Below are 26,595 nucleotides of genomic sequence, written 5' to 3'. Positions count from 1 at the left end.
TGTGGCTCAGCTGCTTGGAGCACTGTCCGTACCCCAAAAGGTTGGGGGTTAGGTTCCCGGTCAAGGCACGTACCCGGGTTTCGGGTTCCATCCCCTGTCTGGGCGCACTTGGGAGGCAACCAACTGATGTTTCTCTCTCTCCCCACTTCTCTTTCTCTCTCCCTGAAATGAATACACATTTTTAAAACTCCAGTGGCGAAATCTGGGAGACACCAGATTTCAACTGATTGGAGTCAACATCACGGATAAGGGACAAAATGACACATGCCTCCCGACGTGATCTAGTGAGAACAGCAGCACCTCCGTTCTGTGGTGCTGCCGCCAGACTGCACAACCGTAATCTAGGGAAACTCTCAGACAAACCCAAATTGAAGGCTCCTTCCACAAAACTACTAACCTGTTCTCCTAACAAAAGACCCACCCCCTCCCCTCCAAAAAGAAAGACAGAAAGAAAAAGGCTGAGGACCTACTCCTGAATAAAGAAGACTAAAAGGATGAGACAACTTGGATTAGATCCTGGACCATGAAATATTTATTACAAATGACGTAATTGGAGCAACTGGTAAAATTTGAACATGGATGTGTTGGCGGCGAGAACGGCACTGGTGTTAGACCGGTGGGGTCGGGCCGGACCTCAGTCCAGGATCCTCAGTACATGAGTTCTGGCTGGGAGAGAATTCAGGGCCAAGACTCAAAGTAAAAGAGGATGCTTAGAAAGTCGCACACACAAAAGTCACGGAGGTAGGGAAGTGAGCTGTAGAGTAAGTGGGCTCAGGAAGCGAGTTACAGGCAAAAGAAGGGCCTGTGGAGCTTAGGAGGGAGAAGGGTGAAGGCACTGTGTTTGGGGGGAGAGTTGGGGGAAGGGGATACCGGTGTGCTCCTGGGAGGGAGGGCGCGCTGGGTCTTGGGTCCTAAGGCTTTTAGGGGTAGACATTTTAGGGGTGGTCCCAGAGGAAGATCTAATAGTATATTCATCAGCTTTCCCGGTGCGTCCTTTCAGGGTCATGGTCTCTACTGATAGGTCAGTGCCAGGGCAGGGGGCCCTTAGTCAATGCAGCTGGTTCTGAGGGCAGCCATGATGTTGCTCGTCTGATTTTGCTGCTTTTCTGGAGCTGAAACACAGCTGAGGCCTGGGTGTAATCCCTAGGGGTTAAGGCTTCAGGGCGTGGTCATGCAGTCAAGCAGGGGCCCACAGGGGAGTCGCATGGGGCCAGTCTTGGGTCTGTTGTTGCTCCTCCAAAGGGGTCTACCATGAATAGCAACACGTCAGGGGAGGACAGAGTACCCCGAGGGTGGGCGAGATCATTGTTTTCCCAGTTTTGCCCCTTGCTAGACTTCCAGGGCTTTCCGCCCTGGTGACCTGGCCCAGGGTCCTTGCTCCGCTCCTTTCTAACTGCCGAGCGCAGACAAATAACACCATTATTTAGATAATGGCGTTGCAGGTGGGCACAGGTAACCAGGCTCTTGGTGATCATGGACCAAGAATTGACACAAACACACAGAGTTTATAGCAGAAAGAGAGAGCAGATTTATTAAGCAACAATACACTCCACAGAACACGGAAGCAGCCCAACTTTGAGCAGAGACTGACCTCGGGGGCTGGAGGGGTTCCATTTTTATGGGGCGGGCGTTTCCTGGCTGGTTCTGGCAGAGTTTTATTGCGCATGTACAAGTAGTTGTATCACTTTGAAGCTACAGCACTTGTGGTCTCCCATGATTTTTCTTGATTGTCCACTGAGGAAGGGGGTCCCAAAATGTTAATTTGTGTAGCATCTTCTGCACAGGTGCATTCATGATTCACTATGATTCAGCGCTTTTTCCAGAAAGCAGAACAGGGTCTCTGTCCTGTATCCTTGACCTTTATCTTAGCCCTGGGGCACCTCCAGAGTTTCCTCCTTCCTGTCTCTTGCCTCAGAGGGACTGTGTGAGTTTAACACGTCCGAACCATCATCACGGTGCTTGTTCTCAGGAAGCTTGTGCTTGAGAGTTTAGGCATGAAGGGCCATGACATCTGCAATTTGCTCCCAATGTTTATACAAATAACAACATACAGAGAGACACTGAAAGAGAGAAAGCAAATGCAGGAAAATCTTAATAACATGTTTTGGATGTATTTTTTAATATTAAGGTTTTATTTATTTATTTTTTAGAGACTGGGGAAAGAAGGAAGAAAAAGGAGAGAAAGATCGATGTGAGAAACACTGATTCGTTGCCTCTCATACGTACCCTTGGGGACCAAATCCACAACCCAGGTAGCATGTTTCCTAACTGGGAATCGAACCTGTGACCTTTCACTTTGCGGGATGACACCCAACCAACTCAGCCACACCAGTCAAGGCTGGATGCATTCTTTATTAAATTTTCTCGGGGTCTGAAATTTTGCAAAATAGCCCCAGCTCTTGTGGCTCAGTGGATTGAGTGTCAGCCTGCAAACCAAAGGGTCACCAGTTTGATTCCCAGTCAAGGTACATGCCTGGGTTATGGGCCAGGTCCCCAGTAGGGGGTGCACGAGAGGCAACCATACACCGATGTGTCTTTTTTTCTCCCTCCCTTCCTCTCTAAAAATAAATAAGTAAAATCTTTTAAAAAAAGAAATTTTGTAAAATAAAGAACTTGAAAAAAATGACCATCATCAACAAAAGACCCCAAACAACCCAATTCAATATGGACAAAGGACAGACTTAAAATAGACACGTCTGCAAAGAAGGTACACACCTGGCCAATAAGCACAGGAAAAAATGCTAATCGTCACAAATCATTAGGGAAATGCAAATCAAAACCACAATGAGATATCACCTCATATCCATTAGATGGCTGCTATTGAAAAAAAAAACAACAACAGAAAATCACAGGTGTTGGTGAGGTTGGGGAGAAATTGAAATGCTTGTGGACTGCTGGTGGGAATATAAAATGGTGCAGCCTCTGTGGGAATCAGCACTTTATTTCAAAAACTAAAGAACAAATTTACCGTACGATAGCAATTCCATTTCTGGGTATACACCCCAAAGGACAGAGACTCCAGCGGATACTTGCACACCTATGTTCATAGCAGCATTATTCACAGGAGATAAAATGTGGGGGCAACCCAAGTGTCTGTTGGGGGATAAACAAACTGGGTAAACACGCTGTGGAATTCACATGCAATGTTATTCCGCTCTAAAAGGAAGGTCATTCTGACACAAGTTGCAACAAGGACGAACCTTGAAGTCATTACACTCAGTGCAATAAGCCAATTGTCCATACACACAAAAGACAAATACTATACAGTAATCCCACACATGTGAGGTCCCTAGAGCAGTCAGACTCAGAGTGACGGAAAGCAGAGGGCAGGTGCCAGGGGCTGGGGGGGAGGGAAGTTAATGTTTAATGGGGACAGAGTTTCAGTTTTGCAAGATAAAAAGAGTTCTGGAAATGCTGGTGGGGATGGTTGCTCAACTGTGTGGATGGGCTTAATATCCCTGAACTGTACGCTTAAAAATAGTTAAGATGGCACATAGTTTAACCACGATTTTGAAAACTTAAAAATTGGCAAAAGGAAGTAAAAAAGCATTTGGCAACAATTGTCAAGTATCACCATAATAATTGATTCTGGCAAGAATCATTAACGGAGTTAAAATTAGTGGGTAAATTGAACTTTCTACAACATACTCCTTAATTGCAAAAGAAAACACAGTAGATGTATCATTGCGGAGATGTGTAGGAGATGGGGTCGAAACGACCGCCCCAGCGCTGGGACCAGCTGACGCCATGTCTCCTGACACGGGGAACTGGGACGCCACATCACATTCGCAGTCCTCCCACCAAAACTGAAGCAAAAGATCTGATCTAATTATAAAGAAAACACTAGAAAAACCAAAAATGAGAGACAGCCTACAAAGTAACTGGTCTCTACTATTAAAAAATGTCAAGGTCATGAAAGATAAAGAATGACTGAGGAACTCCGTAGAAAGATGGTTAAAAGGCATGACAACTGAAAGCAATTCACAGCTTGGGATATTCATTGTTAAAGAATGTCATTTTGACACATGGTGAACTCTGAATAAGATCCATAAAGCAGAGTATAGATCATAGGTTATAAATATTATATATCTATACATGAGCAGTGTCGATTTCCTTATTTTAGTCATTGTACTGTGGCTATGTAAGCAAATGCTCCAGTTTTTAGGAAATATATAGGAAAGTATTGAGAATTAAAGGGGCACTGTGTTCACAACTGGCCCTCAAATAGTCTAGTCAAGATAAAATTGTGTGTGTGTGGAGAGAGAAGCAAATGTGGTAAAATGTTGATACTTGAGGAAATTTGGGTGAAGGGGATTGAGAAATTTTGTATTATTCCTGCAACTTTTATGTAAGTCTAAAAATTACAAAAATCTAGGCAAAATATTAAAACAACAACAAAAGGCCAGCAGAACTCAGGCAGTGTGTGAAGCAAGTCTGATGATGATAAGGCAGCAGGACGTACAGAGGAAAACAGGATGTAGAGATAGGAGGATTAAACCTGATCCTGTCGATGGAATAAACACTCAGACCTGTAGAGTTTTTGGTGAGTTTATTTAAGCCAAACTGACGAGAATTCCTGGGAAGCAAAATCTCAACGGATTAAGAAATGCTCCAGAGAATGGCAGTTCATCACCTTATTTTACACATTACAGTCAAAAGAGGAAAAATTATGGGGTACCAGGAAATCCACTGGTGACGGATAGAGGTGGGAGATAGCAGAGATGGAGAGGGGGAACCTCTGGCATAGAATAAAAGGTAAGGTAATAGACACATATTTCCTTTACACAGGGAAGTACAGGATAGTTAAAGTCTATAGTTAATATGCTGAAAATAACCAGGAGGGCACTGGCGGTCTCGGCTCTGGAGAGGTGGTTGTGTCCAGGGCTCTGGAAAAAGGGAAGTTACCCCGACATTGCAAAGCTGTGTTATCCTAGATGCGAAATGACAACAGACAGGCTTGATTAAGGTGAAGACTGACCTTTGGCAGGGAAAATATCGCTCTAGGGTATGACCACCCGCCTTGAACTGCTTTTAGTTATGTTTTCTCTTCAAACCATCCTTTGTGGTCACTTTAGTTCTCGGAGTTTGTAAAACTGCCCCACAGGCCTCCCCTAGCACGTAGCCCCATTTCTTCCACAATCCTGAAAACTCCGGCATCTTCTACACCAAACATACAGGTAGATTTTTCCCCAAAGTACCTTGCACCCAAACCTCCTTATCAAAACCCTGCCTGATTCTCATCTTTGTTATTTAGTTTGTTATTCTCATCTGAGGTAATGATTGACCGTAAACTGTTGAACTAAAAGAGTGACCATCTCATTCATGAATTACAGGAATTCCTTAGGGATTAAAACACTAACACAATTAACTCCATCGGACGTCTGGTTTCTATAGGAATCTTCCATGTCTCTGTGGGTCAGCGGTCAAAATTCGCAGGACAGTGAGTTGAGAACAGATGTCTCCTTCGGTGACCCTTACTTAAGGGTCTTTGCTGTGACCCTTACTGCCTAGACTTTCATTACTTTGGCTTCTCATAGGTTTAGCTTCCTTCCTAAATGTTATCTTCCTGCCTCATTGGCAGTCAGCAAGAGTACGGGTCTCTAAAGTTCAGGGTTTAATTTACATAAAACAATACTGGAATATTATTATAACTGTGGGTGCTTATGCTACACCTATATCTAATGATTCTTAAAAGTACGATCAAGTTCTTAAACGATCATGTTCATTAATGTACAGGCAGCATCAGGATAGGTCCCATGAACTTTGGAAAAGAAATAAAACAGCCCTGGCTGGCATAGCTCAGTGGATTGAGCACAAGCCTGCAAACCAAAGGATCACGGTTTGATTCCCAGTCGGGGCACATGCCTGGGTTGCAGGCCAGTGCCCAGCAGGGGACGCACAAGAGGCAGCCACACATTGATGTTTCTCTCCCTCTCTCCCTTCCCCTCTAAAAGAAAAATAAATAAAATCTAAAAAAAAAAAAAAAGAAAAGAAAAGAAAAAGAAAATCAAGGCTTCACTCTAAAAACAAAACATGCAAAAAAAGAAGTAAAACACATGATCCTTGCACACAGCAGTGAAAAACACGTGAGACGACTAGAGAAAAAGATCTAATTACTGTGTAGACTTAAGAAAGTTAATTGTTCCATGATGCAGGTTTTGACTGCACACCAAATGTATTAGAAACTGTGAATCCTGCAGGAGCACCTGGCACCCAGCCCACATTGTCCTGTAGACGGCACAGCAGGGACGCCACGCCCCCCACAGCAGGGACGCCACGTTCCCCCCCCCACACACACACACCAGGCTGTGCACAGTGAGTGCGGGGCTATAAACAGGAAATGACGGGTAGTTCGCAGTGTGGACTAGGCGTACTTCAGGGGGTCGATGCTGCTGACACAAGGGAACAGGAGCGTATATAACAGGGGCATGGGCATTACACGTAAACGACGGAGAAATCACATCGTGTGGACGACGATCGAGGGAGAAACTTCTGGAGAAAGACAGGAGGGTGCAGCAGAAAGGATGTCAGCTTTGGCTTCACCTTCCCTGGGATTCAAATCCTGGCTCTTCCACTAGCTGCTGGGAACTGGGCGTATTTCCAGCTCTCACAAACCTCATCTGCCCCCATCTGCAGTGATGATACTAGCTTGTGCAATAGTATTAGCTATGTCAGAACACAGTTAGAACATAGTTAACACCCGATCGTGTGCCTGTTATGTCTGTCCTCCTCAAGGGGCTGTGCGCTGCTCTTGAAAGGAATGCATCTCAATGGTCTTGGTATTTCAAATTCCCAGTACAGGGTCTGACTCATGGTGGACTCTTAGCAAATGTTGAAATAATAAGAATCACGAAAACTGCCAGGGGTGTCCAGCACGCAGTCTGCAGGCCACACGCAGGCCAGGATGGCTGTGAATTTGGCTCAACACAAACTTGTACATTCACTTAAAATATCATGAGATTTTTTTTTGTGATTATCTGTCACAATGTATGTAATGTGTGATCCAAGACAACTTTTCTTCCAGTGTGGCCCAGAGACACCAAAAGTTCGGACACCCCATACACTTAGATTGTAATGATGGTTTGATATTAAGGGTGCGCTTCCCGTGCTGGAACAGTTCATGGATTGTCTTATTTAATCCTCCTCACAGTCCCGATTGTAGGCCTGAACTTCCCATGCCAGTGGGGAGGACCCGAGTCTCAGAAACCTCCCGGGTTTCCAGGGCTAGTAAACAGCGGAGCCCGCCTTCAGCCAGGCCAGCCTCCAGGTGCAGCTCTGAACCGGCAAGGTGGAGAACTGCGGTTGCTCCTATATTTGCTGAGGAAAATCCCATGGACCAATAGGAGTTCCAGAAGCTGTCTGAGTACCAAAGAGGGCAAGAATTCATGGGAGGGATGAGGGCATTGTGGTACCAGTGACAGCTTCAGAGCAGGCTCAGACAGAGGGGATGGGGGTTGAAGGGCAAGCACCTGAGGTGCATGCTGGGTTATGGGGTCCGGGCTGTGGGCAGGTGAGCACTGAGGAGGAAGCGGGGGCTCCGTTCAGAGTTCCTGGCAGTTGGAAGGAGTGGTGCTGGGGCCCTAAAGCTTGGAGATGGATGGCATGGGGTAGAGTCAGAAAGTGATGCTGGGAGGGAGCTCAATGCTGCAATTCCGGGAGGGAGTTGAAGGAAAAGCCATTGGATTTGGCAAGATTGCAGGCAGCCTTAATCACTCCTCAGCAAGAGCAGAAAATGTAGCAATAGAGACGAGACGCCACTTAATCAGGTGGTCGTGCCAATTCAAGGTCAACAGGTATCCCCAATCTGGGGTGCAGCGAGGAAGACTTTATTCAGTGCTAATAGCTCAATTATGATACAGCACAGCTGTGGAAAAGCTCAACCGTGTTACAGCTCAACTGCGGAACAGCAGAGCTAAGGTTCTGCTCCTGCTTGCCAATGTCACCTGGGTTTCAGCTCCAGCTGGGAAAAGCAAGCTTCAGTGGAAAAAGCAAGTTTCTGTGCCAAAGGAAAATGTGCTCTCTCAACCAGCAGATCCCCTGAGAACTGATTTATAGAGAAGGAAGTCCCAGCCCCTGGTCCCTGATTGGTCCATCCTCATGCAAATGACACTCCAAATCCTCATCATTTGGTAGGCGCAAAAAAAAAAAACAACCCAAAAACAAAACAACACCCCAAAACAAAGCACTATCCTGATTGGTTGGAATGGAGATGCTCTGATTTGTCAGTGAAGATGCTGAGGATGTATAGGTAGCTGTGCAGTTCCAGTTGGATGGGCAAAATCTCACTTTTATTGGTTGAAATGTGACTTCAGGAGCTCCTCTATAAAGGCCGGCCCAGAGGGCGGGAACACGGTGCAGGGAGGCGGTTCAGGCACAGGCTGCTCCCTGAGGCTGGCTGGCGGGAGGAGCCCCCATTAGCATTAGCAGCTAAGCTGCCTATAAATTTCAGCCCAGTTTGCCACCAGCCGTCCTTTTCAACAGGTACATTCATTCTTGGGGTCAAGACCTGACCAATGAATTTAAAGCATGTCATGAGTAGGTCAAAGACTTTCTGTTCAGAGAGTGCTTTTCATTTGCTTGTTCTTTGTGTTTTCTACTAGTTTGGGACTCACACTCCCTAAATAGTATTTGAAATTTGCTGTTCATTAGGAGAATTATTAAAGTGGGTCCCAGGTCCTCAGTTACAGCCGGTGACCAAAACAGATGGCTGTCGTTCTCGCCAGGTCGACACAGCATCGAGTACATGCAACCCCTTCTGTCCCAGGTCTTGCCCCCTGCCTTCAAAAGGCAGCCCTGATTCCAACTTTAACCCTGCGTCCAGTTCTAGCTTTTCTCCCGACCCCTGCAAGTGAAATTCATAATCTCGCCTCACTCTTTGCATTATAATGCCGCTCGGATTCATTGCTTCTCAATGTCCATCTTCTCCTTCCTCGACCTTTCCACTTCCTTGCAGTGTCCTCCAGCGACCTCCCGTCCCCCCTGGAACCCGGCGCCAGATGAACAACCAACCAGTCCTGAGGGTGCCACGGGCGCCACTTACCTCCTCCGATTGTCAAGAACTCCCCGTAGTCCCCCCGAGGGTCAGGGCGAGTTTAAACCCCTAGGTTTGATGCTAAAGGCTTCACTGGGAACAGTCCTTCCCCGAACCCTCCACCCACCATGGCCCTCGACTCTACCCACAGCTCAGCCCTGGGCTTTCCAGGGTCCGTCCTCCAGCCTCTTGCTTAGGCCTGGCCGGGTTCCCACGTCCCACACGAAGCTCTCCTCGGCCAGTTATCCCCGCCCGGCTGTCCTTTAGCACGTGGGGACCCCACCCCACCTAACACTGAATTATGTTACACACTCGTGACTCTGCCCCAGACGGGGGGACCCCAGTTTTGGCGGAACTTCCACTTCGGGAGCCCAGGCCCCCTCCTCCTCTACGGCGCTGAGGGAACGGAGGGATAGTGAACGAACGTGCTCCCGGCCCCGGTCCTCCGTGAGAGGCCCCGCACCTACGCCCCTTCGCGTCAGACTCGGACCGCGTGGGTCTGACCTCCCGACGCCGCCAGGCCGCCTCGGGGTGGGCACGTAGCCCACCCTTCAGGGACGCAACTGCGCGCAGGGCGCCTGCCCGCCGCCTCCTCCCCACGACGCGGCCCGGGCTCGGGACACGGTGCAGAGCTCGGAGGTCTGTCCCCACCTCCCGTTCCCGCAGGGTCATCCGGTGGGAGCCGGGCTGGTTTCGGGACTCGAGGCCACCGGCGCCCACCACCCTGAGGACCGGCGCTGGGGGCGCGGTGTCGCCCTCCCTCCCGCACGGATATTGGGCGCGCCCTGCGCTCGGGCGGGCCTTCCCCTCGGCCCCTCTTCTCCTCCCCCATCGCCGGGGAGGGGCTGCCAAGGGGCGTCCGGTTACATCTCCGCCTTCCAGCCTCCCGCGCCGAGCCGCTCGGGTTAGCGGGACCGCAGTCGGGGACCATGTGGGCCGCGGTCTGCTGGAGCCGGGCTTCGTGCATGTGGGCGCTGCCGCTGCTCCTGCAGCTGCTGCTGGCGGGGCCCGGGGGCTGCCTGCGCCGCCAGGAGCTCTTCCCCTTCGGGCCGGTGCACGGGGACCTGGAGCTGGAACCCGGAGACGACCGCGTCTCCCCGGCCCTGGAACTGAGCACGGCGCTGCGGTTCTTCGACAAATCCGACATCCGCTCGGTCTACGTGAGTGCGCTCCGGCCGGAGAGGGGGCAGCCAGCAGGGGAGCGGGGGCCGAGCGGGGAAGGGAGGAAGGAGGCCGGGGGCCGGGGCCCCGGCGGAGCCGGACGGACGTGGGCGTCGGGGGCGGGGACCGGCCGGCTGGCCGCTGAACGTAGGGCGCGCGCTGGCTCAGCGAGCCCCGTGCGCTCCTGACCCTTAGCCCCCGACGTCCCCATCGCCCGGCCACTGTCGCCGAGGAGCTCGCGGGGCTGCTGAGCTCGTCCCGTCTGCGCGGTCCCGTGTGCACCCTACTCCCTCCGGGACCCCAGACCTATGGCCCCGGGCCCGAGTGTTCTCCCCAGCTGCCGTGCGGGACATCGCTGCCGGGAAGTCGGTCTCGCCATTGTCCCGAGGCTTTGGGGACAGGACCCCGGCCCGGTGGGGCTAGGCGCGCGGGGAAGCTCCGGGGAGGTGTTGGCCCGAGCTGGGGCTCAGTGGCAGAAAGAGACCGCCCAGCGAGGCTCTCTGCGCCGGGAAAGGAGCGGACCGGCCCCTACGCTGGTATGCTCCAGCTCCGGCTGTGCCCCGCAGGGATTCTGCTCTCTGACTGAGCTGGTTCCGTCCGAGTTTGGGGCTGGGGAAGCAGACCTCCCCGGTGATCCAGTTTCCTGTAGCCAAGCATGGTCACCTTGGAGGCCCCGGCTGAGGAGCGGGGCCAGGTGACCTCTGGCTCTCTGGAGCCCGCTCAGAACTGGCCAGGGGCCACCGTCTTGCAGGTCAAGGCCTTCGGTGACGCTGCCGCCCGCCACCGCGCCCCCTGTGGATTTCATGTAAAGCTGTGTGCATCCAGAAGGGGGACCACACAGCCGCAGCTGGAGGCGGTCCTGCCCGGCCCGGGACTGGCTCTGCGCCGGGAGGAGTGAGCCTTTCGCCACACCCACGTGGACCTGGTCGCTTTGCCTAAACAGAACCAGACCTGAAAACCTCCCTGCACAGGGATGGTCACCAGCGGGTTGACTGCACTCACCTCCTCGTGCAGTCTGGTGAAACCTGAGACCCTTCTTAGAATAATGTTTTTAAATGAAAAAAAAAAAAAAAATCCACAGGAGAGCCAAGGAAATTAACCATATTGAAATACCGATCAAAATACTAAAACAGAATTTTTGTGAAGTTACATATGTGGTTCTTTTTAACCGCAACAAATAGCGAGATGCAGCAGTGGGTCAGGTGATTGTGAACTTTCGGGGTCACGAGGTCTGTAAACAACTTTGGAGACCCCTGCAGTGACAGGAGAGTGTCTGTCCCTACCAGTGGCGAGGTCATTGAGTGCCACTACTGCTGTGCATTGCTGCCTGTGTGTTCAATGGAAGGAGATGCTGGCTACCAGTGAGGGGTCACTGAAAAAGGAAATGAAATTTCTTCTCTCTGTCTAAGTCAACAGACCCACTGAACTGTAGTCAGAGCCCCCATGGGGGCCACTGGGCCCCAAGTTAAGAACCCTGGCGCTAAATATGGGACCCCCTGCCCCTCCTTTACTTATGGTGTCAGACTAGCTCCATTGCATTCTAAAGACCTGGGAAATTTATTGCTAAAAATGGATTCCTGTCCAACATTATTACCTTTTGGGACTGCATGGGTTTATTTGGCATTTCGGTGAGAAAAAATCCCCACGCTTACTGTGGATCTCATGCCTGTGTTACAGGTTGGGTTCCCAGGGAGCCGACTCTGGGGTGCAGCTTAGCAGGTGGGTTATTTCACTGGGGGAGCGCCTCAGAGCCACCCCTGTGGAGGGGGGGACTGAAGAAGGGTGGAGCAGAGGGGAGCCTCAGCTGCAGCACAGTCCCAACAGAGGTCACAGCCAGCTCCCTGGCTGTTCTGGAGCTGCGATGGCCTTTAGAAGCGATCTCAAGTCCGCCTAAGAGGCCCGGGCCTCTGGGTTCTTGCAGTGATCAGCCACGGGATAAGGGCTGCCCTGGAAGGAGGAATGGCCCTGGGGAGGCAGGCTGCATTCTTGGGAGGTGGCCCAGGCCGGCTCCCACCCCTCCCTGTAGCTGTGTAGGTGCTCTTGGAGCGGATGGAAGCCTTCGTGTGGCCCTGACGGGGAAACTGAGTGCACAGGGAGTGTGAGCGTGAGCCAGGCGGTCCGGACCTTCGCGGACACCAGGCTGGGGACCGAGAGGACCACCCACGGAGACGGAAAACAACTACTGGATGAGCACATCTACCCCTGTCAGGGACTTGCTGATTTTATATTGTCGAAACTCCACAACAACTCCCCCCTTCCTTCAGATGAAGAAATAATACTAATAATTAGGAATTACCCAAGGCCATACCACCAGTTGTGTGCCCAGACTAGGATTACAGCCCAAGTCTGTGTGTGTCTGACTCAAAACTCTCACGCATCAAGCCCAGCACACGTGGAGATGGACTCAGGGAGTGTTGTGAGCCAGTCCGGGAAGACTTCACAGAGAAGGTTTCAGACTTGAAAGACAGGTTCAATTTCAGTGGGGGGAGAGGGGATGGAGAGGCTGTTCCAGGAGGGACAGACTGCAGGGGTGGGTCCAGGAGGATGGATGGAGCTCAGCTTGTTTGGGGAGAGTGAGGAATAGGGTCCGGCAGGAGCTGGGCGTGCCTGTTGCAATAGGCAGTGTCTATCTGAATAGGTGGGTGGGGTCAGGAGATAGAAGATATTAGTTGCTTTTGCTGCGTGAGAGACAACCAGGAGAAGCCTTATCGCTCCCGGGTCTGAAGCAGCAGGGTGCACTGATCTGGGGCGGCGTGGCAGGGCCAGGTGGGGGTGATGTGGTTTGGTGTTTGTCCAGGGCTGTCTCATCCTCCATAGCTGTTTTGTCTAATACAGTATCCACTGGCTGTACGTAGCTATTTTCAGTTGGATAAGTTAAATAAATGATAAACATTCAGCCCGTCGGTCACAGTCACACTAGCCACATTTGAGATGCTGCATACCCTGCTGTGGCTGGTGGTTACTACCTGGGACAGTGCTGCTGTGGAATGTTTCCATCATCACTCCACATTCTACTGGAGAGCGCTGCTTCGAAGGGCCAGCCTAAGCCTGTGTGTCTTAGTGGGGGCTGTCCGCTGCTCAGAGTCAACACAAGTGCGTAAGTGCCTTTCCGAGCCTCTGCCTGGGTCAGGTCCTCTAACGCCTCAGGGATTGAAGCAGGTCACGTGGCTGAGCCGCGCAGTCGGTGGCTGCGGGCACCAATCCCGGGAGGGGTGAAGCACGGGGCCAAGACATGGAGTGCCCTCCATGAGGGCCATGACCGACGGCCAGAAGGTTGGTGGTTGGCCGCAGCAGCTGTCTGGACCTGCTCACAAGGCAAGCCTACCTTTAGTGAGGCAAGTCTGGCAGTGGTTTGCACGACAGCCTGGACAAACAGACAGGGAGGAAAATCAGTCCCACAAGTTGCTGGTTTTATCCAGATAAGGGCTTATAGAAGGGGAGGGCAAGGAGAGAAGAGGGCAGACTTGAGAGGTGATCTCTGATGCGCGCCAACCGGATTTCTGACCAGTCACACATGATACCATGCGAGGAGAAGGCGGGGGTGGAGGGTGGGGGTAGGAGGTGGCACTGGGCCAACCAGGGACCAGAGATGCCCTGCAGCCAGTACACCCCCCAGCGAGCACTCTGGCTGGGAACAGAGGGGGGGCCTCGAGATGCCCGTTGCAAGGGGAACTCGGGAGAGAGAGACAGGCTGAGAGTGGGTTCAGGCCCGTGAGTAACAGTCTAATGTGGCAGTTCCCAAAATGTGGTTGGGGACCTGTGGGTGTCCTGGAGGCTCGATCAAGAAATTCGCCATGCCCTGGCTGGTGTGGCTCAGTGCATTGAGTGCTGGCCTGCGAATTGGGGTTGCTGGTTCGATTTCCGGTCAGGGCACATGCCTGGGTTTCAGGCCATGTTCCTGGTGGGGTGGCAAGAGAGAAGCAGCCACCCATTGATGGGTTTCTCCCCTCTCTCTGAAAATAAATAAACAAAATCTTTAAAAAAAAGAAATTCGCAGGGTCAAAACACTTTTTCTTATAATGCTAAGGTGTCACTTGCTTTTCCCACTCCCTCTCCTTCGCCCGCAGTGGAGTCCCCAGAGGCTGCCGGACCCACGGCTCCCTCCCAACAGCTCACCCGCAGAGCCTGTGGGCCCAGCTGCCTCCCTCCCGCCACGTGGCACATCCGCTGGCAGCAGTGCAAAATACGGACACTTTTCTCTCCAAGTTCTTCTGAGTTGGGTTTTCCTAAAAAATGTTATTTACATTAGCATACAACGCATTCATTATTTAAGTTATAAATATTTAAATTTTTCTCAGTTTTAAGTTGTGACACGATAAATCCTGAACTATATAAACCCAGGCTTTTGGGGGGCGGTCTTTAATAATTCTCGAGAGTGTAAAGCAGTCCTGAGACCAAAACGGGGGAGAGTGGCTGGTCGCAGGAGCTCAGTCTGAGAGCCGGCAAAGGCGGGAGGGGGGACCTTCCGTGGGGGCGCGTGAAGAGCCACGCTGCAGGCCACGGCAGGCTGCCCACAGCAGGGCTGGCTCTCCCCAGGGACGAACCTCTTAGTTTCGGAAGGACAGTCAGGACGGCCCCAGCAGTGAGGACAGCATTCTTGGGTCCCATCCTGGACGGGAGTGGGGAGTGGACCAGTCTGTAAATCGAGCCAGCCTGTGCCCCGAGCCGCTGGGCTCCTGTGAGCCTGCTGCCCTGGCCGATGAACTGACCTCCCGGGGGCGAGTTCTTCAGGAACATTGTGAGGTTGTACAGAAAGATGAAACGTTTTCTTCCTTTGACTAGAATTTTATCACCTCAGTTTGTTAATGCCGGTTCTCTCTTACTGATCAGTAGCTCTGATTGGCTGTGTAGACCAACAGGAGAATTTTTAGAACGTGATTTTACTGCATATTAAATTATTTATGTCTTTATCATAGAAATGGAAAGATGAATTAGTTGTTCGGTTTGTTTTGGAATTAAAATCCGCCATGCTATGGAAAAATAATAAAAGTTTATTCTTGGTGGCAAAAATAAGTTTATAGCTCTGTCCTGACTCATCTCCCTGCCTCACAAACAGATTTTCATTGTACCATTTCCGCACAGGAATCTCTCCTTGGGTAAATTTAACTCAGCCTTCAAGACCTTCTGACTTTCTTCCCGTGTTTGCCCCACCTTCTCTGCCAGCGCAGGACGCTCACTTCCAAACTGGATTCGTTGGGCCAGTGTTTACCAAGGGCCTCGTGGGTGTGCAGGGCCCTGGGCTCGCTGCTTGAAACACAGCAACCGACCGTGACCTCAGGGTCCCTGCCCTCAGGGATGGGTCAGAGTGGAGAGGAAGCCACAGGGACAGGTGATCCCAATGTCCTGTGAGAGAGGATCAGTCCTCTGAACGTGGGGGAGCTCAGAGTCAGCGAGGAGCCCAAGCCACCGGGCTCCCCTCAGTGCACGGTGCCCTTTTGCAGATGTTTCCCTTTGCTCGTCTTGGCTGTTCTCTGCCCACGAATCCACTAGAAGGCCCCTGGAACCACAGGGCGTGGCTTGTGTTTCTTTTGTCCAGTTATTGCTTTCTTTGGAGATCTCGCTTCACCCGCCTGCCCCACGATGCCTCTGGCCAGGGCCACTCTCAGATTTTCACAACCGTGCCAGATGTTTCCACCCAAATGTCCGCCTGCCACTGCAGGTTCCACACGGCACCTGAGGATCAGCCTCGGCTCCTTTCAGCCTCAGCCTCCCACCAGCCTGGGCTCCTTTCACTGCCACTTGCCTTTCCTTGGTCACGGCACCTCGTGAGGGTTCTCACACCCTCCTCCCTTCATTCAGTTCCTCCACAACTGTTTTAACACGCGCCCACGATGGGCCGGGCACTCCGTGGGCACTTAGAAACGGCCCTGTCCTCAAGGAGTTTGCATTCTAGTGGGGAGGAGCAGGAGAATAAGCAGACACGGTGCCTTCGGAGGTGCTGTGCTACTGGACCCCAGAGCCTGGGACGGAGTGGGCAGTCGGACACGTGAGCCTGGAGTTTGGATGTCGATTTGGGACCACTGGCATGTAGGCGGCGTTTGAAACGAGAGCCAACTAGATGCACTCCAGCACGGGACTTGGGTGCAGACAGAGAAGAGGTCAGGGGTGCGGGGAGACCGACAGGAGGTAGGAGGAGAAGCGAGGGAGGAGCCCTGGAAACCAAGTGAAGACAGTGCACCCAGGGGGACAGAGGGGACCACACGCTGATGACAGGCCACAAAGACGAGGTTGGGCAAAGGAGTGGTCACCTCGGAGAACCACTGGTTCTTCATTTCGCCTCCGCAGCAGGTCCCTGCCCCTTACCCCTGCCGCCACGTTGGCAGTGACGCTGTCCAGCTGCGTTCAGTTCCTTTGGTGCCCCACCCCCACCCCATTCTCGCTTCAGAGGAAGGTGGACTCCTTGGCAGGGAGTCAGGGCCTCGTGCTTCCTTTCCAGCTTTGTTTCCGGTTTGGCCGCAATGCTTCCCGGAAAAGTGAGCTAGGTCTTCCTTCGGCCCTGTGCCCGTTCTTCGACTCCACCACAGGCCCTCCTCCGCCCTCCAGGGACCAGCTCAGTCCTTTCCTAACTAACCGGGGCCAGCCGACGACATGGACCTCTCATGCTTAGAACCGCCTGTACCTCCGGTTGTTTCTCCCTGACGACTGTTAAGATAATGCTGCTGTGAATGTTTGTGCACAAGTTTGTGTGTGGATGTCTGCTTTCAGTTCTCGTGGGTGTAGATATACCCCGAGGTGGAATTGCTGGGTCTTATGGTAACTCTCCATTTAACTTTTGAGGAGCTATCCAACTGTTTTCCAAAGCGGTTGCCCCATTTCACATTCCCACTAGCAATGCGTGAGGTTCCCACTTTCTCTGCATTCTCACCCACACTTGTTGCTATCGGGACGGCTTGACTCCAGCTGTCCTAGTGGGTGGGAAGTGCTGTCTCATCACGGTTTGGATTTGCATTTCCCTGATGGCCTATGGTGTTGAACATCTTTTCACGTGTTGATTGCCATGTGAATATCTTTAGAGAAATCTCTACTCATATCCTTGTTCATTTAAAAAACTTTTTAAAGATTATTTATTTATTTATTTATTTTTAGACAGAGGGGACAGGAGGGAGAAAGAGAGAGAGAGAAACATCAATGTGTGGTTGCCTCTCACGTGCCTCCCTACTGGAGACCTGGCCTGCAACCTAGGCATGTGCCCTGTCTGGGATTCAAACCAGTGATCCTTTGGTTTGCAGGCCAGTGCTCAATCCACTGAGCCACACCAGCCGGGGCTCCTTGTTCATTTTTTAATTGAACTATTTGTGTTTGTATTTTGAGTAGGTTAAGCATTATGTAACAGGAATACCTCATTAATGAAGCCGTACACGTCATGTTGTATAACATCAGGAGGCAACGATGTTGGGCTGCTGCTCTGCCGGCTGCCGGCATTGCAGAGACGACAGACACCCAGGTCCCATCTGTCCAGTTAGGTTTCTCCCTGTGAGCAGTGAGCAGACTCCGGGTGACGGGTGAGCCCATCAGCTGCCCCTCCCCCATCACCCTTTCACCCAGTGCTCTGGTATTCACTCATGATCTTTGCCCAAATCAGTGTTAAATCAAGGGTTGCCAAATGGTGTTTTACTTTGTTTTGTTCCCTGCTTGTTTCCATCATTCTTCCTATGTTTATTAGCTGGCATACTTCTGTGAAGAAGAGCTGTCCCTCATCTCTGCGGCCTGACACAGGGTCAGTTACGTGGACCTGTGGTCATTCTGGAAAGGCGAGCGATGCTTCGTCTTTTCCCTGTAACCTCCCTGTGGTTTCAAATTAAGGGATCGTGTTCAAATGAAGGAATTCGTGTAACCCAAAATAAGGGAGTTCGGTTGCTCCAGTGGGCACAGGTACACACCTGGCCTCTGCGTCCCAGGTGCTCAGGGGGAGCACGTTCCTCCCCAGAGATGGGGGCTTTGGACCGGTCCTGTCCTCCCCCCAGCCATGCCCGTTCTGGGGTGCCGGAGGGCAGACACCGCCACTCCTCTTTTCTGACAGACGGACAGAAGTTAAAACTCGAAGACCCCCAACCATTTAAAAATGTTGGAAGGTAATCTTAGAGAATCCTTGCAGAAGAGATGGGTAACTGATCCAGAGTCTTCCATGAGATAGTAACTGGATTAAGTGGCAAACATTGAGTCAGCTCTTAACTATTACTGTAGGTTGTCCCTTATTTTTATCTGCTAACCCTTTTGTTTCTATTCCTGATTCAAGCCTCAGCCATTTCTCTGGCTCTGTGGGGTTAATGAAAAACATTCGTGATTTGTAGTCAATAGTTTTGTTCTGGCTCTTCTAGTGTAGATTGTAGGCGAGTCTTACAAACTGAAACTCATTTTTTCCTCAAACGAAGAATGAGATGATAGTAATGCTCGCTTTACTCGGTTTAATGCGATAACCGGAGTAGAAATACCCTGTGAGCTGTGACGGGTCAGGTCCCAGGCCCCTCCGGGTTCTAGGCTGAAGTCAGACAGCCTCCCCCTTGGTTGTGGAACATGAAATCGATGATTTCCAGGGCTCCTTTAGCAAGTTTTTTTTTTCCCTTAGGCCCTTTTAGTTCCCCAGCTTTTCGTAGCTGTCCTATCTCTAAAAACTGTGGTGCTGTCCCGTGAATCGTTGTGGCTTCCAGGGCCTCTGCTCCCAATATCCGAACTAGGCCCTCAAACACACAGGCAGCACACAGCTTTTGGGCTAGAGCAGGTGTGCGTTCGTATCTTGGTTCTGTTGCTGTCTGGTGTGCCTTTAAGCTAAATCAAGTCTCTTGTTATTTCCTGATCTATTTCAGATGTGTGACAAGAGGAATGGTTGTATGAGTTTTTTAAAAAAATGCCAACAGTTTTAGTAAAGGGCCTCCAACTTAGCAGACACTCAGTAAATGTCTGTTGCCTTCCAGTACTTCGCCCTAAATTATTTTGCCTTAAGTCGCTGCTTTCTCCCCCCCCCCCCCGAGGAGTTTGCTTTTGCAACTTCATGTGATTTCAGTGTCTCTTCAGTGTGGCCGTCTGCTTTTCTGAAATGCCCATTTGTTTCTCGTTTGTGGCGACCTCCAGCGCTCTGTAACTGCGTCTGTTTGGGGGAAGGCTTTCCTGCCACTGCTGCTGGCCGCTTTCTGCCCCGCGGACCCCAACCAGACTCATTTAAACCAAAAACGTGGCTGTTGTCTCGTTTCAGTTTGCATTTAATGTAAGGAAGCCCACACACCATCGAATTTATTGGGTAGCTGCATTTAGACTTTTCCCTGAGGTTCATCCTGTAAAGGGATGAGCCAGAAAGTGTTCCTTTAAGTGGGGACAGTCCCCCATTAAGAACAATAGCTCTGTCCATCCTCTCATTAATTGAGCCGGGTTGGAACAATTGCACATAAGTGGCTCCAGCTGTTAGTCATGTGATGCTTGGCATGTCACCCTGGGGTGCTTTCGGCTGCGGAATGGATGTGCTCTGCATTAAGGGGCATGAAGTTGTTAGTAGCACACGGAGCTGAAGTTCACCTTGGCTTAAGGAACTTCTTTTTCCCAGTGTGAACTGTAAGTGAGATTTCAGGGCAATATTTACATTGGTTCCTGTGCTGGTTGCAGCTGTTTTTCCATAAAGAGCTGGTATATTACTTACAAGAACCTCAGCTGGGCAGTACTTGGTTAGTCTGAGCAACCCAGAGGCAACAATGTAACAGAAGGGCCTCTCAGGACACGTTCAATCCATAAGGCTGACCTGTAGGGGTGTGACCTGCAGGGAGGATGTGCTGGTGCCCTCAGCAAATGAGTCCAGTCGGCTCAGAGTCAGACCCGAGGCCACTGCAGAGGCACAAAGGAGCTGGTGGTGACCCTGCCGGGGCACACCCAGAAGGCATCACAGCAGAAAGGGCACTTTGCCAAGGGCTCAAGCCGGGTAGGGGTCTTTAAGGCAAAGGGGCCCCCTAGATGCAAGCAAGAGCGTATGGGTTAGTAGGTGAAACACCACAGTGAGTTTGCAGAAGTGTACGCAGTTTATTTATGTCTGTAAAATAGACATTTTATTTATTTGTATTTAAACATACAAACCAACCAGCCAAATGGGTATTATTCTCATGATACAGCAAAATACAAAACATATTTTGCAAATACTTGAGTCATAAACAAATGAGAGTTGCAGTAACGCAGTGAAAAAGGCAGAGGAAGTCGGTGAGGCGTGTTGTAGCTTAACCAGTCACCTGGACTGAGGTTTGTAACAGGCCTCCCAAACCAGGAAAACACAAATAATCCTTTATCACGCACCTTTGTACTCTAAATTTCTATTATTGAGGCCCAGATTCTGGATCCTAGAGTTATCCAAAAAATTATCATACCTGATTATGTGTATCCCGGGCATCTTTTATCATTCGTCTATAGCTGCAAGGCCACAGGAACCTCTCAGACCAGACCTGTCTGCCCCCCACCCTACACCCCAAGTCGGCACAAAACGCGCAGCAGCATGTGAAGGTAGAGGTGCGCAGGAAACCCTGGCGGAGGTAACACAGACACTGCCCACACTGAGAGCGAGTGGTATGCCCACGTGACACCGTGTGTCCGTGGAGGCATCTGGGAATGGGCCCACGGCTGGCCGGCCCTGCAGTATGTAGGGGTTTGCAGGATTGCACAGTGCTGCCGCATAGCTTTGCCCAGCGGGTTCCACGGTGGCCTCCCAATCACTGACAGGATTTTGCTGGACTCGGATCTGGGGCTGCAGGGGTCTCCTGCATAACTGTGGAGCTGAGGATTCCGGGCCCGGTTATTCCTGGCTTGGGGGCACCAGGTCTGCCTACTCCAGGAGTGGCAGCTCCGAGTGAGGTCACTGCAGGTCTGGTTGCTCCGCATCAGAAGGTTTCCAGGCATCCCCGGTGGGAGGGAGAGGGTGCAGCTACTCTTGGTTGCTGAGCTCAGCTCAGTCACGCGGTTGCTCTTTGGCCAGTGGTGTTTCTGCTGCCTTTCACATTCCACTCTCTGGCTCTGGAACCAGGTCTTACTCAATCTGTTTGTAGCTCTGGTTCAGCATGTTGGAAAGTTCTTGCATCTGCTGGAGGCTTAGATATTGCCGTCTCTGAAATCTCACTGAGGACACAGAGCCTGGCCTGTGAGCCCGGTTCTGATCTTCTGTTCTTTGACCCAGACTTTCTCCCCCTTCCCTGTGCTGTCTCTCCGGAGGTGGGGAGCTTTAGGCTGGGCCTGGTGAAGGGTCAGGGCTGTTCAGAGCAAGCAGACCATGGAGGGAGGAAGAGCAGGGACTGCCTCCATGTACGGTATCTCAGCAGGTGACATTTTCCAGGACGCCTAGTTTTCCTCAGGCGCTGGTGGAGGTTTCCCAGAATTGGATGCTTCAGGGCAGGGTAGGCTTTGGGAACAAGCCGAATCCACACTCCTGCTGCTTTGCAGTAACAGGAGCCAACCAGCCCACTGGAGCCTAAGTGTAAACAATGTAAAAGTCTTCCCAGCCCACCTATTTCAACTCTGGCCTGTGTCCATCAACATCCATATCAAAACTAACACGGGGCCCCATAACCCAGGTCATTTCTGAGTAGCACAGACGGAAAGCGGCGCTGGTGCCTGCTGTGCAGTCCTCAGGGTTCCACATTGCATCTCTGGACTCAGCGCCGCACCCGGCCTCCCCCCGTAACTTCTGATTAGTTGCTGAGTCTGCTTTCACCCACACCTTCTGCTCATTGTCACAGTCTGGTGCACTCAGTGCAATGAACATTCCCGGAAATCCCTGGTGGGAGGGAGGGGCCGGGATCGGGTGCTGGGCCTGTCTGGGGAAGCCAGGGATTGACACGGAGCCACGGGACCCCCTCCTGACGATGGGACATTGGCGTGGGCTTAAAAGCCAGCTGCCTTTCTTTGCTAAACTTTAGGTCAGTTCTGTTCATTACCATTTTTTTTTACAAAAATGTTTTATTATGGAACAGTTCAAATATATGCAGAAATAGAGAAAATATTAGAACGCACTATTGGGAGTCACCAGCTTCAATAAGAATCAATTCATGGCTTGTCCTTACAATTTTGTTTTTATTTTTTATTTTAGAGAGAGGGTAGAAGAGGGAGAGAGACATCGCTTGGCTGCCTTCCGTATGTGCCTCGACTGGGGCCTGAATTTGCCACTCAGGCATGTGCCTTGACTGGGAATTGAACCCGCAACCTTTTGGTTCACAGGATGATGCTCTAACCAGCTGCGCCACACTGGCCAGGCTATGGCTTGTCTCGGTTGCTTTCTATCCACCTGTTGCTAATATCTCCTCATTACCTAAATTGCATTATTTTTAAGCAAATCCCAAACATTTGATTTCATTCTAAATATTTCAGAGCATATCTTTTAAAGAAATACTGTTTTTAAAATAAAACTGCAAAGTCACAGTAACACCTAAAAATAAGTAGTAATTCCTTAATATCATCCAACCTCCAGATATTTTGCTTTTTAGGTGATTGGTTTGAATCGGGATCCAGACAGAGGCCATGCGTTGCATCTGGGAGCTATGGTTCTTAGGGTTTCCTCACTCTATAAGATCCCCCCACCCGTACTTTTCTTACAGTGTGTTTATTAGACTGGGCGTTTGTCCTGCAGGGTGCCCCGCGTTCTGAATTTGACTGATCTCGACCCTACGAGATCATTTAACGTGCCCATTCTCTTGTCCCCTCACTGTTGTACACTGGCAGGTAGGTCTAGAGATTTGCTCGGATTCTAGTTATTGGTCCATATTCACGCAGACTCTGTGTCGGTGCTGCCTGCCAGGGGAAAGAACTGCAGCAACACCTCATGCTTCGGCCCCCCACGGCTTGCACTCGGTCAGGCATAATCTCTAGAAAGACCTCGGTATGTGGACCATATTCCGCAGGAAATCCCCTGCCCCATTTCCTGGCGGAAGTGAGGAAGGCTGGGGGCCGACACGTGCCAGGCCACTTGTGAGATCCTCAGCTACCTGAGCAACTGAGATGGATGAGGGATGGACTGCATAGTGGGGAGGGCAGCCAGAGCCAGCAAGCAGACAGCGGAAGCCTTACAGATAGGAGGTGGAGAAAGAAATGGGGGTTCAGGGAGCCCCGAGGGAGGGGAAGGAGGGGCGAGGAGCCTACCCCGAGGGTTAGAGAAGGCTCTCCCAGAAGGTGTCGTTGCTTCAGCTGAGGCCTGAAGGGTGAGGCAGAGCCTGTCATGTGACCAAAAGAGGTGGGGGAGGATGCTGGTGGCAGCGGGGTGGGGGAAGTACTGGATGCTCAGGAGGTAGGACACTCAGGACTCGGCTGAGGACGAGGAAGGAATCAAGGCTGACTCCTGAGGGTCCTGGCTTGAGTGACTATGTGAATGGCAATATGGGGACAGCCTTAGCCCTGGGCCAAAGGGGAGGTGGCTGTGTGAGTCCCTTCAGGGTCCCCAGCCTAGTCCCTTTGGAGACTGTACCCAGGTCGGGCCTCCTGGCCTCCTCGGTGCCTTTCCTTTGTGCCCTCACCCTCCTGTGGAAAGGGTGGGCGGTGCTTTAAGATGATGGAGAAAAGGCACGGAGAGCATCGTGTGCTCGGCAGGTGTGTCCGGTGAGACCGGCCCCAGACGTATGGGAATTGGTGCGTCTTCCTGCTGGTAACAGTGTCTCTGGGAGAATGAAAGTCTCCTGGGGGCGGGGGTGGAGTTTAAAGCTGGGGTGCACATGAGACTTCCGGTGTTCTGCACGTGACGTTTATCTGTAATGGCATCTTTCTTTATGAGCACAGGCAGTTGAGTTCAATGTGTAGGAAAACTGGCTGAAAATCATTTTCCAAAACGAATACTAATGAGGGTTCTGGTCTTTGTCCAAAGCGTCTGCAGTGCTTCCTGACAGTGGGGTGCAGACTTGGTTCCGAAAGCACTGCTTGTGAAAGTAGGAACATTCCAGGCCCAGATGCCAAACAGTAAGAGCCACTGGGAGTCTTCAAAACTGTTGGACTGACTTGAATTTCACTGGAAAATAGATTTTAAAAACTAAGTTGTCTGTCCGTGGCCCCGTGTGTCACTTCCCGCTGGCAGCTGGTGACTGCTGACTTCTGGTGTCTTGAGAAAGCGAGCCATTTCCCACGCTCCGGCTCCCTGGCCGCCAGGCCGCGCTGGGAGGTGTTCGGGTGGGGGTGGGGCACCGCCGGCTGGGCCGGCTGCCCCCTGACCTTCTCTGCAGCCTGTCCGCGCAGTCCGGAACATCACTGCACGCTCCCAGGCGACGCCCCCTGCACGCTCACGGCCCGTGAGGTTGGACAGAAAGAGGGGTGTGCTGGTCCACTCCCTCAACTCCTGTTGGGTCGGCTCCACCCCAAGGAGCCTTTTCCCTTTTCACCTGGTTCTCGGCAAGTTGCACCGGTGTCAGTTCCTGTCCTTTTTGTCCGCCCCGTCCTCCCCTCCAGTCATGAGGTCTGAAGTGACTGAAGGGTACGGATGTGGGTGGAGGAGGGGGGGACCTAAGTGACGTGGGAAACCCGCAGGCCTTCACATCTCCTGGGCAGCCGAGTGTCCCCTTTGGCATTGGTGTGCCCCCAACCACAGCCTCTTAAAGTGCAAACCGAGGTGCCGTTTGCAAAGTCTCTCCCATGTGAGTAGGGATTTTTTTTTTTTTTTAATTCACAGATTCTTGAAGTAAAAAGGCCAGTGGGGTCGGTTCTGTACGCTCAGTGGGTTGCACAGTGATGAGATCGTGTGCAGGGTCAAAGCCTCATTCTCAGCGTGGCTGTGCAGGAGGCCAAGTGCCCCCCGTGAGAACTGGGATGCCGTCTCACAGGCAGTTGTAACCGACTTTCAGACAGACGTCCACGTGTGCGGTGGTGAGGACAGCCAGCGCGGGGCTGGCCTCCCTGGGTTCACATCCCACTGTCGGTAACTGTGGACAAAGGGATCCACTCCCCTCATTTTCCTCACCTGAAAAATGTGGGTACTAGTGGTACCTAGTCTTACAGGGTTCTTCTGAGAACTAGGTGTTACAGTGACGGCTAGAACGTGCTAAGCGTTCAATACGTGTTAGCTGTTATTCCAAGACATTAAATCGTTCACCACAATGACACCATGATGCCCATGCAGGTTCACTTCTACAGGGCTTACTCCTCACTTCTTGCATCATCCTCTGCAAGGGTCCGTGGTTCTCACGCCTTTCCGGATGGTGGGCTCTTGAAGGCAGAGTGCGTGCAGTGCCCAGGGGACCTGGCCTGTGAGGACTACTCAGCTCGTTGAGTAAATTAATGAAGGACTTAATAATTGCTGATGTTGAATGGCCCTTTGCAGGATACAAACCCCACGTCAGGGAAGCCCGAGGCTCTTCAGACACTTGTTCATGGTGCGGGACTGGTGCGTGCCAGCGTCGGGGCTGTGCCTCTTGCCCTGTGCCCCTTCTCTCTGACATCTGTCTGCCCAGGCAAACGCGCTGATGCTGTTGTCCCAGGGGCAAACTGTGGGCTCCTGTGGCAGTGATCTCTGAGTGGGCGCTCAGTCATGCCGGAGGAAAGTGTGATGTCTGCGGCCCTTTAACTGGGCTTGGTTTTGCGCAGGTCACCACCAACGGCCTCATTGCCACAAGCAAGCCCCCGGCGGAGGAAGCACACCCTGGGCTCTTCCCTCCGAACTTCGGGTCCCTGGCACCTTTCCTGGCAGACTTGGACACGACCGGCGGCCGAGGGAAGGTGCACTATCGGGAGGACACGTCGCCCTCCGTCACTCGGCTGGCAGGGGAGTGTGTCCGGAGAGGGTTCCCGGAAGTCTCCTTCCAACCCACCAGTGTGGTGGTCGTCACCTGGGACTCCGTGGCCCCCTACCAAGGGCCCAGCGAGGACCCCGCCCAGGAAGGCAAGGTGAGCGCTCTCCCAGGTACCAGTGAGTGGTGCCCAACAGGCGGGCTTGGTCTGGAGTCCGCCACTCTGATGTGCCACGGGCTCTGTCACCGATGAAGACGGGAGTGGGAAGCAGATTTGAGTAGGCCATCATCACAGGTCGGAAGCCCCCAGGGCCTTCTCTGCAGGGCTCTGCCTCGGTGTCCCAGGGATGCGGAGATTCAGTGGCGAGTCAATGAAGGCTCCTGCAGGGGTCGGACAGTGGGAAGTCGTTCCTGGTTCAGTGAGACGCTATTGCTGTGAAGCCTAAGGTTATCATAACAAAGTAGCCCTGAAAGATGTGAAGAAAAAAAGACAAAAGCCACTTGCACCCTGTGGCTGTTTCAGAACTGGGGGGGCAAGTGGCTCTGGGGCCCAGGGGTCAGGAGCCCCTGGAAGTGGTGGGCGAGCTCCAACAGCTGAGTAGGTCACCTAAACCTGAAGCCACTCCTCAGGGCGTGCTCCAGTTTTTCCCCGGAAAAAGAATTTTGCTCCACCTTACTTAATTTTTATAGGATTACACAGTAGGGAGAATGTGGAAAGGCCCGAAAGTACCATATTTTGCCGTA

At 51.9% G+C, this 26,595-nt stretch overlaps 1 protein-coding gene across 1 annotated transcript in view; it reads left to right on the top strand.

Moving 5' to 3' along the window:
- Positions 1–9,888: 9,888 nt before the first annotated feature.
- The window catches only part of NID1 (nidogen 1), a 70,191-nt gene continuing 53,484 nt past the window's right edge, over positions 9,889–26,595 (top strand). The window contains exons 1-2 of the mRNA XM_037168174.2: positions 9,889–10,191; positions 25,709–26,008. Of these exons, the coding sequence (XP_037024069.2) occupies positions 9,961–10,191; positions 25,709–26,008 (531 nt within the window). The 5' untranslated portion in view covers positions 9,889–9,960. The remainder of the gene's footprint in view (positions 10,192–25,708; positions 26,009–26,595) is intronic.

This window comes from Artibeus jamaicensis, unplaced genomic scaffold (genome assembly GCF_021234435.1).
Source record: "Artibeus jamaicensis isolate MK-2021 breed Jamaican fruit bat unplaced genomic scaffold, CSHL_Jam_final contig_473, whole genome shotgun sequence".
NCBI lineage: Eukaryota > Metazoa > Chordata > Mammalia > Chiroptera > Phyllostomidae > Artibeus > Artibeus jamaicensis.
Note: the sequence above shows the minus strand (reverse complement) of the source record. Positions and strands in the feature narration are given on the sequence as shown.